The sequence below is a fragment of the Vigna angularis genome, chromosome 1, assembly GCF_016808095.1.
Source record: "Vigna angularis cultivar LongXiaoDou No.4 chromosome 1, ASM1680809v1, whole genome shotgun sequence".
NCBI classification, from domain to species: domain Eukaryota; kingdom Viridiplantae; phylum Streptophyta; class Magnoliopsida; order Fabales; family Fabaceae; genus Vigna; species Vigna angularis.
In genome coordinates this window covers 19,817,357-19,830,486 of record NC_068970.1, presented here as the reverse complement: position 1 = coordinate 19,830,486, position 13,130 = coordinate 19,817,357, and the positions used below count along the sequence as shown (strand labels likewise).

At 38.0% G+C, this 13,130-nt stretch overlaps 1 protein-coding gene across 1 annotated transcript; it reads right to left on the bottom strand.

Annotated features, from left to right (window-relative positions):
• Positions 1–1,706: 1,706 nt before the first annotated feature.
• On the bottom strand, positions 1,707–5,766 carry LOC108323634 (uncharacterized). Its single transcript, XM_017556110.2, has one exon. It carries the CDS (start codon positions 4,867–4,869, stop codon positions 2,068–2,070), a length of 2,802 nt encoding a protein of 933 aa, XP_017411599.2. The 5' UTR covers positions 4,870–5,766; the 3' UTR covers positions 1,707–2,067.
• Between the last annotated feature and the right edge of the window lie 7,364 nt (positions 5,767–13,130).

Genomic DNA, 13,130 nt, shown 5'->3' with positions numbered 1-13,130 from the left:
ACGCCCGTGAGGTGACGGACGCCGCCCAAAGAACGCCCATGTCACACCCGGAAGACAATGCTCGACCGCCCAAGGAGGGCCGGGCGCCGAACAAAGGACGCCCGTGAGATGACGAGCGCCGCCCAAAGGACGCCCATGTCACACCCGGAAGACAAATGCTCGACCGCTCAAGTCTTGGCCGCCCAAGTAGGTACGGATTGAACCTAGACTCCGTATAAACTCTCCTACACCCGCAAGTGCCGGGCGTCGTACGTAAGGACGCCCACGAATGAGGTCGTCCGACCGTCTCGGTGCCTACGTCGACCACATGGGTAGAACCTCTGTTTGTAAGAGAAACTTTGAAGAACTCACATGGAATTCCATCACCACGGGACAGCCCCACACTCTCTACACTCACAAAAGTGTTCTACAGGATGATGCTGAGAGACGAACGTCTGGTATCATGAAGTGCCGGGCGACCGCATAAAGGATCGTCCGTCCAACAAAGTGCCAGGCGACCGCGTAGAGGATCGTCCGCCCAATTTAATGCCCGAGTCGTCCATAGGAAAGACGAACGCCCGTATCACTTGGGCAGACGCCCATATCACACTGACCGGCCAAATCACTAATCATTGTGGCTCAAGTAAATTGACCTGGTTTAGAGGTAAGTAGAAATTAGAAGCTATTGGGCTGATTGGGCCGTGATTAACTTTTCACTAATCCCAAGCCCATAGCGAAAACTATAAATACAGGTTCACGGTGAGTGGTAGAGAGGTTACATTGAATGCACATTTATTGCCACTCCCTGAGAAAAGCCATTTGCTCTGAAACTGACTTTGGCATCGGAGAATCTTTTGCAGGTCTCCACCCCTCCGGATCAAGAGGAAAGTCAAAGCTTGAGAGGAAGATCCGCCGTCGAGACAAGATCGCAGGACAAATTGAAGGTTTGGAACGGCACAGCCCTACACATCCGAAACATATATATATATATATATATATATATATATATATATATATATATATATATATATATATATATATATATATATAACTTAATGAGGGTTCAAACAGAGGATCGCATCAATAGAATAAAAAGGTGCAGAGTCAATTAATCATTTATTAATTTATTGTTAATAATTATATACTTAAAAATAATGTAATCATCTACTTATCTTATTAAACCACATCAGTAAAGAAGTATTCAAACTTTCAAGGGTAGAGAGCACAGAATCAACCAAGCATAAGAAACTGGCATTTCCTAACCATACCATCACACAGATTGAGTTTTACTTCCAATACAGCATAATTTGACAAGCTCCACTGTTTGCGATCTGTGGGGATTGTACACGAAAACACTACATAACGTTTGCAGGATTCCAACACAGGTACAGCAAGTTAAGCTAAAAAGGATTCATATATATTTAGTTAAAGAAAGTAAAACCCAGTTTCAGAAATAGCAGGTATTGATCAACTTGTCGATACTTGTTCTTTCAACTCTCCTTAACAATAATCCTTATCGTCAGTCTTCACCACTGTCAATTAGTAGAAAAACATTAAAAGTAGATTTTAGTGAGGGAGTAAAAAGAAAAGTGAAAAACAATGTTCCAAGGCATATTCATCGCCACATTCGTTCCACTTTGACTGATTCCATTTCCACGAGTTAAATGCCCAAAGTTACACCAACATTTAGGACCAAAAAATTTAAGAAAAGAGAGGACAAAGGTTACTATGATAAAGTATAGCATGACAATGAACGCTACATTTTTACAGAAGATGGAAATCCTTTTGTATGCAATGGAAGCTAAGTATATATCAGTAGAAGTTCTACTCATACAATATTGCTTCAAAGTACACCATGGCTTCCCAATATGTAATAGATCTCTAAAGCCAACTCTACATGCAGCTCAAAAAACTAAAGGGAAAAATAATCAAAATGTAAGCAACAACAAACATGAATTAACAAATCCACCCCGCTTGCCCTATCTTGCTTTGATGCAGAAAATAAGTTTGCGTCATTGTAGGATCTCACAAATAATCTTTCATGTTCAGTCTCCAAAATTGATTAAAGTTGCGACCAACTTTGCCATCTCATGTCTCAGAACCTTCTTCAACAGTAGGAAGACCGCCTTCTCTGATAAATGTTGGGTTGAGAAACTTAGCCACAAAAGCCCACAATTTATATACATCCTCAAAATTCGTCAGAAAGCCCAGTGAAGCCGTCACAACTTCAAGCCTAACAAAGCTACCTTTTCCATCACGCCGACCATTCTCCATTGGTCTACAAAGAGTTGTGTCTTCTAGATTAGGAGCTCCACGATGCTGTCTTGAGCTATCAAGAATCTGTATATGACTCAGAAAACCAAGACCAAGAGAAATTCCTTCTTTTTCAGCAAGCTTTTGAACAATCTCTGGATTAATTAGCCCCCTACTTCGGTCCCTCACATTGAAAGCCACAGCTGCACCTCTTTCATATTTTATCTTCGGACCATATATGTGGACAAGACTTGCTTTTTCACCGCCATCAGAAGCAGGCAACTTCAGTTGCAGTAACGAGGTAACAAGCCAATTTATCAAAAACCGAAGTCTAAGTGTAGTTTTATTGAGACCAAGCATGTTGACGTGGTCAATATGACGACACGTTATCTCTGGTTCCCTCCTGCCCCAGTCCTGTCCATCACCGTATTCTCCATCACTGGTCGCCTCTTCATCATCAAAGCTAGTTGCAGATACGTCTCCCGGTTCTAAGGTCTGGCTAAGGTACTCTTTACGATTATCTTCCATGCTAAATGACACTCTTCTTCCCCTGCTGGTCGCTTCATTCTCTTCCAAACCAAAAAACCTACCCCCGCCATAACGATTCCCTTCTCTCCTACCCAACAGCCTGAATTCACCTTCTGTTTCCCTTCTTATGGCACTCTCTTTGACATCAGCACACATTTCCGAAGTAGACCCATTCTCCAAGCTTTGATGCCGAGCAAGAGAAGTTGAATTATTCAGCCAAGATCCATTATTGACCGCTCCACTGGTTCCAGGTTCTTCCAGGATCTCATCCACATGCAGATGATCAGACCCATTACCATTTCTTGAATAATGATCAACTTCCTCCACCTGCTCTTCTTCAGGCACCTCTTTGACTCGGTCAAGTTCCTGTGACATCAGGACAGCCGCATCAAATGACAGCACACGGCGGTCCTCATGAGCACCTAGGTTTACTTCTCTGTCATCGTACATCGGGCTGCCATACATCTTGGATGTTGTTTTTGGTGAAGGCTGCTTCTGGTTCCTCCTCCCATTGAACCAGAAAGGTGGTAGTGGGGAAGCTATCTTGTGTTTATTCGATTGACCTGCACCATCAGACCCCAATGGACTCTGACCCAAATCAATCCAAAATGAATTGTCCGATGACTCGTCCTCACTGAACACAGGACTCTTTATCACGTCTCCAACAGATATGCTCTCCGTCTCCTCAAATATGGTGCTGGTTCCATCTCTTTCAGAACTGTCTTGATCCATTTCAGTCTCGAACACATCTCTGACCTGAGCAGATGTGAATGCACCAGAAAAGGCAGGCAGCTGTGTTCCCTGACGAGTTTCAGTAGTCTTGTCCCCCAACCCACTGATTTCATCGTCTTCAATTCCAACAAATTTATCCAAGCCATCTACAGAATCACTCAAATACATTGGAAACTCCGGAGTAATCTTCACCATTCCAGACCCAGTACAACCAGACTGATTTTGAAGGCTTTGCATCACCGATTTCTTGATCAGAAGACAGCCAAAACCTGTGGGATCATATCCAAAAACCCTGTAAAATGAAGTGATTATGAAATCTGGCCGAAAGAGGGACAAGCCAAGCGAATCCATGTCCTTGGGGCCCAATGAACCGGCATCCAGTAAGACATGCCAGTTGTTCTGCTGGGCCAAGGCCATCCACTGGTACGAATACTTAGCCCCAGTCACTCTAGACTGGACTGGGAACACAAAAAGACCGGTAGCCGAATCCTTCTTCCTCTTCTTCTTGTTGGAAATCTGTTTTCTCAAATCAGTGGAACAGAGTTTGAGGGTTGGCCATTTAAACCAAGCACTGTACAATTTAGCACCTTTCTCCCTAGCACTCTGAGCCATCCAAGCAACGGACTGGCTCTCATGGTCGAACATGGTCAACAACTTTTTGTTTGTATGAAAAGGGTATGATTCAGCAAGCAGTTTAAAAGCTGATCCTCTGCTCACAGTAAAAACAAGGCCATACTCATTCTCAGGTATATTCAAATAGTCCATGATCCTAGTCTTTATATCATGCTCCACAGTTCCTCTCTCGGCACCACCATAAAGTGCATGGTTACTTAAATTTGCAGTAATCTCAGACAAGCTAAACGTAGAAGACTCCCAGTAATGAATTGTCTGAACAAAAGAGAAGAGTCCAAAACCACAGTAATCAAGGCATACCTTGGGAGACAAATGTGAGTACTCATCAGACCTCAACTGATCAACCTTCTCAGAGGAGTGGTACTTGGGGTACATGGTAAGGAACTTGGAAAATGCTTCCTGTAGGCTGGGAATTTCCTCCTCAGACTCGAAGATGCGCTCCGCCGCAAGGGCGGTGGCTCTAAGGAACTCGCGCTGGGCGTGCAGCCTGGCAAGCGATCGGGATCTCCCAAGGCCATCATCTTGGTTGGCAGCAGAGTCCGGTTGGTCTATGTCTTGAGATTTGGAGAGTGAGCCATCTTCAGAAGCTTCCTCAAGGGCCTCCCTGAGCTTGTTTTCTTGCAGCTTCCGAAGCATTGATGGATTTCTCTTTATGTCAACATTGGATTCATCTTTCCTCCTGCTCTTCTTGTCCATGATCAGTGCAGCACAGTGAGAAATGGGCTTCCATAGTGACAGATGCATGCTCCTTTCTCCTCTTCTCACACAAACCAATCTCAGATTCTTTCCCACACTTCAAACAACACAGAACAACCGGGTTTACTTTAGCCCATCACATCAATCTACAACAAATTCTGCTTCAACAGCTTCCCCAACAAAAGATAAGGAATCTGGAATCTTTAAAGACCACACCTCCCCAACAATCTAATCTCTGAAACATGAGATTTTTGTTTTTGAAAGATAAATAAACAACTCAGCTAAACATTTCACTAGAAAATCAACAAAGAAAAAGAAAAATTCTATTTTGTCCACAACCCAGAATAGAATTCAACACCCAGTTCCTCAGAGAAGGAGAGAGAACGCTAACGAACGAAAAGAAAGCGAAAGAGAGAGAAAGTCAAAAGCTCAAACCCTAGAACCCAGATCCCAAAATTTGCAAGGCAGCTCACAGCAACATGACCCCAAAAATAGAAAACAAAATAATAATAAGAGAAATGGGTTTAATCAAACTACATGCAATAGAATCCCTGAAGCTCAATCAGTAACAAGACACACTCCACAAAACACCTGAATAGCCATCAAAGGTGAAGGAAGGTTGTCTCTCTATTCTCCCTCTCTCTCTCTTCAGTTCACTGAAGCATAATTAAAGCACAGCACCCCACATCAAATTCTCTTTTACTTACAAAGTAAAACCAAAACAAACCCGTTTGATATCTCTCCACTGTACTAGTATTTTCTTAAATTGAAAACCAAAAAGAAAAGAAAAGATAAAGTAGAGAAAAGAAAAGAGTGATTTCGATTCAATTTAGAGCAACTCCCATTCTCCCCTTTTTTTTTTCTCTCTCTCTCTCTACAATGTTTCAACTCTAGAAAAACAATAGTTGCTAGGAATCCAGGGAGAAGGGACATTGACTCTCGCAAAAACCAAACTTGTTAGTGATATTAAAATGATTTTTCGATTTTGCATAAATTATTTAAGAAATGAGGTTCCTTTTTGTCTATGTTGTGGTGGGACCCACAGGCTGAAGTCATGGTTAAAAGTCAAATAATCAGCTGGCTTGTAAAAGCTGCTATCTGTCCAACTGGGCAAACCACAAAGTTCAAAGCTTCCAACCCCTCAATGGGATCACACCCACCACCTCCTTCCATTATTCATTGTACTTCACATTTCTTTTCTTAAATAATTACTACCATTCTAAATTAGATCATCATCTCCTCCATGTATACATAGAAAAAAAGGTTTTATATGAATTTTCTATGCTAATAACTGATTAAAAACTATTTTTTATATAATCATTGTAAAAATCAATAAAGTCATCATTCATAACACTATAAATTCACCAACTTTATTTATATTTTTTTTAAAGTTAGTTTCCGTGTTTTCTTATATATCTCAGCGGAAAAGCAGTAATGAATTTTCCCCCCAAACCCTTGTTACTTGCAAAATGTTAGGTGAAGTTATTTAATGTTGCCTCATGTAAGGTTCATGTATAATATAGCAATATTCCATATCAGATGTTTCATAGATATTTTTTAATTTAGATACTTTTATAACATTTGCAAATTTATTTATTTTTTCTTTGCTTTTGTTTTTGGCTCAAAGCCAAAGGTGTTGCTTTAAGTTTCAAATTCAATTTAGTAGTATTGAAATTAGAAAGAATCTATTCCTGAAGGCCTAAAGCTAAAAGAGAGAAAATTTGAAAACGAATCTTTGATTTGATCCAGATCATGGAGCATGGTAGAAGCTTATTGTTAGATTCAACATTCTAGATCCAACATTCAACACAAATGAACCTATGAAGCAACTTAGCCTCTAATGATGTATTTTTTTGGAAGGAACAACATTCATTGAGTTTTGTTCAATTTAAAAATAGTAGACTTTTTGTGTCAGTGTCTTGTGCTTGAGGATGTTGTTTATTGAGCCAGATCAACAACATCGATTTCTTTCTTTCTTTATTTATATATTTAATTTTCTGGAAGAGACAAAGTATCGAGAAATCGGACATGGAACCCAAAAACTATAAAAGAATATGATGAAGTTGATCTGTATTTTAGTTTTCACTATCGAGTTCAGAAACAATCTCTGTCAAAAAAATATTGGTTTAAAATCACAGTTTGGTCAACGCTTGCAAGCGGAGGATCAATCAAAACTAAAATTACAAAATTTCAAAGACACGTCTGCCATACTTTGTTCATCACGTTACGACATGTTAACACATTATTATAATCAGTAGTCCTATTCTTATTGTAATGCATGCGTTTTCGTATTTTTGAAAATTAGAAAATAATAATTTTAATTGCTATTAGATATTGTAATTGAAATGTCTAACATTTCAATCTTAAAATATAAGTTTAATTGATTTGGAGGTTTCTCCAGTTTTACGTCAATTAGGTATATGTATCTTGAAATAACTTAATTTGGTTTCTATTTATGAAAAATTTAAGCAATACAATCTCTGCCGTTAAATTATGTGGATGGCGTCAAAATTGTTGTCAGGTGGCTAAGTGAGGTGGCATTTGAAAAGCACGTGGCACACGCAAGCTTCTTCATCCAGCAACCATGGCAGCCCAAAGCGCCGTCACCACCATCCTCGCCGGCAGCCGTCCTCTCCAACGCATCATCGCCCAAGTCGTCGTCGCAAAACCACAATCTCGCACCTTCATCTTCTCTAGCAAAACCACCACAGCACCGCCACATCACTCCGCCACCACGACCCAAAATCGCGCAAGCTTCGAGCCTCACTCACGTAGACCATCATCGCGAGGTCGCCATCAACACCTCGTCATCTTCCAAGCTCGCATCGGACCACCACCATGAGCAGCGCCGCTTCTTCATTCACGCGCAACCATGGCCATCTTCCATTAACGCTTCGTGCCACCATCCTCACCACCTGCACTCTAGAAAAAACCAGAGGACCAACAACTATCACACACACAGATACCCAATTCGAAGAAACCCGTCGAACTCTAAATCGCCATCCGCAAGAGGCCATCACCACGAGCTTCTGCCTCGCACCTGTAAAGAGAGGAAAACCTAAGAAGACAACCACACAACAGAGAGACCCAACAACCACCCTCCTGGAATCGCGTCGCCATGAAGAAGAAACTACAATCGCGCAACCAAACCTGCAACCAGCCAAGCACCGTGAGTGACTACCTTATCTCCATCAGCAGAATTCCTTCTCTCGCGCAGAGACTTCCTGACAGCGCAAGTTCCCAATCTGGCAAACCCTAATTTTGAGTGGGGAAGGGGATGACACGTGCCACGTACTTTTCAAATGAAATGTCACCTCAGCTAGCCACCAGACAACAATTTTGACGTCGTCCAAAGAATTTAACGGCATGGACTGTATTGCTTCAATTTTTCATGAATAAGAACCAAATTGAGTTATTTCAAAATACAATAACCTAATTGACGCAAAACTGTACAAATAGGGACTTCCGAATCAATTAAACCTAAAATATATTTAAATTTTCATTTTCTTGCTTCTTTTGATATATGGAAAAAATAAAAATTAAATAAAACGGTTATTATTATAGATAAAGATATACTTAGAAGTAATCTTGGAAAAAAATTATATATATATATATATATATATATATATATATATATATATACACACACGCACACCCTAAATAAAGGAATATCATTATATGTTGATATTATTATTACTTTGTTTAGTATATAGAAAATAAATAAATAAAGTAAAAGAAGAAAAAAAGAATGATTGAAAAAATATTATTAATTATATTCATCAGTAATAATTTTATCTATTAATGTTATTAATTTGCTTATTTAAATTATGATTATAATAAAAAATAGACTCATTAATGCGAAATGAGAGAGGAAGAAAAAACAAACAAGAAAAGAGGAGTGAATCGTTTCGTAGAGTTAATGTGTAAAATAACAGAATAAAATATTTGATATTTCACATTTTAACTCTCTTTTTTGGCAACTATGGACACGAAATGTTCCATACAACATATTCATATGTGAATAAATAGTTTTAATTTATAATCAATTAAGTAACTTTTATAGTTCAGTATCTAGTTTCATTTTTGTTTTTACTTTTTAGTGTAATAATAGTAATAATTAAACTGTGACAATAAATAAATAAATAAAATAACTTATCCTTTTACTATTTTTTTTAATTGAACATTCCCTCTTTTTATTAATTTTTTGACTTATTTTATTCATTTTTCTTTCGTTGACGATAAGTGATGAAGAGATCATACCAGTTTGATAAATCAATAAGTTTTAAACCAATATAATATAAATTTGTAAACCATGATGATTTGCGTCATGACATCATTTGAATTCAAATTATAAACTATTGTTGATAAGAAATATTAGTAAAGTCCGAAAAATACTAGAAAAGGTCAAAATCATCTAGATACAATATTATATAACTAATCAAACTAGGTAATGAACATATAAAAGTAATCACCGTGTCTAAAAAACAACTAAATGAATTAAAGATAACAAGGATTATCTACATAATTTATACAATTTTTTTATCAAGAATAATATTTAAATATACAATTATATAAAACATTTATTATTAGTTTTATTGTCCATTTATTTTCACATTAACACTAACCCTTAAATATTGAATGGGGTGTCTCTATAGAAGCAATTTCCAAACTGAGATTTACCAAAGAATAAAAAAAAAACTTTTTAATAATAATAATAATAAATAGGAGATAAAGTGATATTATAGAAGTTATCTCGACCTTATGATAAAATATTAGTAGTTCTATACCCAGATTTTATCTATGATAGTATATAAAACGACAACCTCACGTTGATGCACATCGAGTCTACGCAATTTTAAATAATTTTGTTTCTTCAACACAAATTAATACTCGATATTTTTTTCTAGCGTGTAATATTACCAAGTTCTGAGATTTACAAGAATTGCAGGGTCGTGTTTATAATGCAGATCTAAAGATGCTAATCATGAGAGTCCAATTTAGGTTTGGTTTTCGATCAAATCAATGTATGAATAATATTCGTATTTTAAGCCAAATTAAAAAATTACTATTTTCAATAAATTGAGTAGATAATAAATTTTTGAAAGCCCTTATATATTTTAGAATATTGTGAATGTCATAAGTTGTAAGCTCTTGAATGCCACAAACTAATTAGGACAATTTTAAAATATATATATATATATATATATATAAATTTACTATTTTTTGTTTTTTCTTGACATTTAAAGTTTGTGAATTTTACAGTCTCATACATAATTATTAATTTTTTAAATTAAATTTTTAATATATAATGATGTGATAGTAGTAAATAAGTCATGAGTCGTGATATTCCTCATGTAATGTAAATAAACCTGGATGGTGATAATGAGGCAACTACTTAACGCTAAAGATAGTAAAGTTTACTTGATTATTTAATGCACTTGTACGTTTTCTTTTCTATAACGTCGCGTTTGGTATGTATGCGTCTAACGTACTTAAATGTGAGATGAAAAAATTAATACAATCGTATATAAAATGTCTGCATCTATAACATTTTCAAATTCAATTTCATGTTGTAAATGTCGACCTATATTCAATGCGATTAATTGCTTTTATTTTTATTTTTTTAAAACACCATATCATTTATGTATCTTACTGTTTATTTTAATGACAACAAAATTTTGATGGTACATCGTCGTTTAATCTGAATTGTAAAATACTAAAATTACTTTATGACGGTATAGTATGATATCTAAAGCGAGCGTTCATCAACTAAGACTCATTGTAGAAATGCTTGCCAACTCTATCAAACACTCGTCAGTTCAACCAAAATTAAAAGCGCTCGTCAAACCACGATAATCAGGTCAATGCACGTTAAAAATCAAGCAACATTCAATGAATCCGACCAAACCAGATTCAGCGGACGCTCAATTCAGTCAAACGATATTGGGGATGTTGCTCCCTCCACCACCGCCCCTGCTCCCTCCACCTCCCCAATTATTTTATTTCCAAAATCATCCTTATGTTAAAATTTTATTACTTTTAGCATTTATATTTGAAAACTCTAATTTTACACCCCCACCACCACATCTCTCACAAATTTTCTCTTCTCTTCCCATTTTCGTTTGAGTTTTTCTTCTTCTCTCTCTTTTTTTTCGTTCATTCTTCTCTTCCTCACTGCTTCCATTACTGTTGATTCCTGGTGTGGAGGAAGCGAATACACTGGAGGTGGTGGTGGCGCGAGTACACTGGTGGTGGAGGCGAGTACACCGACGGTGGGGGCGGAGGGGAACGAGGGCAGTACAACTGGTTGAAGCTTACATCGAACACCGTCAAGTTCTTCGGCAACCCTATCTCCTCGGGGAAGCACGACCTGAAAGCATTGTTCATCAGAACAATCTCGTTCAACCCCTTCATGTTGCCGATTCTAGCCGGCACACAGCCATGGAAGCGGTTGTTGGCCAGCACGATCAGGGACACCGGCGAGTTGCCAAACTTATCCGGCAGGTCGAACATGAAGCGGTTGTCGTTGATGAAAATGGCGTCGAGGTCCCTGTCGAAGAGCTCCTTGGGGACCGTGCCTTCTGAATTTACTGTTGCAAGCTTTTGAATTCAAAGCCGCTACTGTGCTTGCATGTTTGTTTTCAATTTTGTAAATTGAATTAGAGTACAAAGCATTTTGAACGATGAAACAAAGTTTACCCGGAAGAAGAAAAATTAGGATGTTCTAAGGAAGCAGAGAGGGGAGGATGTACGGAACCGGAACTGACTGACTTGGCTCGACAGGTCAACGGCGCTTCAGGGAGAGGCAGCGGTTGCGACATATTAGAGAGGGAGCGGTGTTCAGAAGCGTAGCGGGGCTCCAGCGAGGTAGAAAAAGAGTCAACGGAGTGGAAGAAGGAGAAGCCAATGTCATGGCCGCTGAGGTGGCGGAGCTTCCTCTGCCTGGTCAACCGCCGTGGTGGAGTGCTGTCATCAGGTCCGGCATCGTTGAGGTGGGCTCTGGTGGAAAGTGATTTTCTAGAAAGAGGCACCAGAGAATGGTGATTGTTGGTGAAAGAGGGTTGTGTATTTAACAATTGGTGGTTGCAATGGGACTATAACATTGCAAAGCAAAACTATGGAAACAACCTACACTATTTTGGGTAGAATTTGGTTGCTAATAATTTCCATGTTCCAACGAGGATTGTCTTGTGTCTGGAATAATACATATTGCAATGTCTTCCAAGGCACAGAGTGACTGCTAAAGCACAAAGACGAAGAAGACGTATTAACTCTAAAAATTAAATTAAATTTGACTGAAGGGCAAAACAGAAACGGGGAGGTGTTGGGAGCAAGGGGTGGTGGTGTAGGGAACAACGTCCCGATATTGGGCCAATTAACTCAACATTTAAGTAGTTGGACCAATAGTCCGAGTAGTCAAAAATATCTGACGTGAGTAACACGGATTACGCAGGCAACTAACCAAATTTTAAGAATAACGTGGATCACGGCAACTAACCGTATTTTAAGGTAATCAGTTGGTTTTACATTTTGTTTACGTTAAATACAAGAAAAACGAAGGAAAAATGTACGTTTTGCTTTAAGAAAAATATCACTTGGGGGAAAACTAAGATCCCACGAATCATATCTGACTTTAGCATCGGAGTATCTTTGCAGGTACCCCCACTTCCATTGAAGAAGACGCAGTGCGCCACCGAAAGGAGTGTGAAGCAACATCTATAAAATTCATATCTCGATCCTAAATAATCATACTGAACTATTTTATATAATTCATTTTCGTCAAAATATATATTAACAAATAAGTGTTCATAGAAAATCTTAGTAAAGATATCGAAACTAATAGTTTGCTTCACCTCGTTGTTGAAATTGTAATCCGTAGAAGTTGTGTTTAGAACTAATTAGATTACAAAAAGAAAGAAAACATAGTTATCCTTTATTTTTACGTTAGTTGAAAAGGGGAAAAAATTGCAACTGCACTCAAGTAGAAACAAGTGAGATTTGAAAAGGGGAAATTTTGCAATTGGACTCAAATTTGAAATAATAATAATAATAATTATTATTATTATTATTAAGTTTTGAATCTGATATTTTTACCCATTATAAACATTTAAATTTGGGTTAAATATGTTTTTAGTCCCTAAACTATTGGTCGTTTCTGGTTTTAGTCCATCTTTCAAAATAAGGTACAATTTGGTTCTCATTCTTTTCGAAACTTTGGTTTTAGTCCTCTAAAACTAACACCGTTAAAATTTAGCTGACGTAGCTAACGGTAGACTGACACACTATTTTTTTTTTCAGTGTTTCTCACC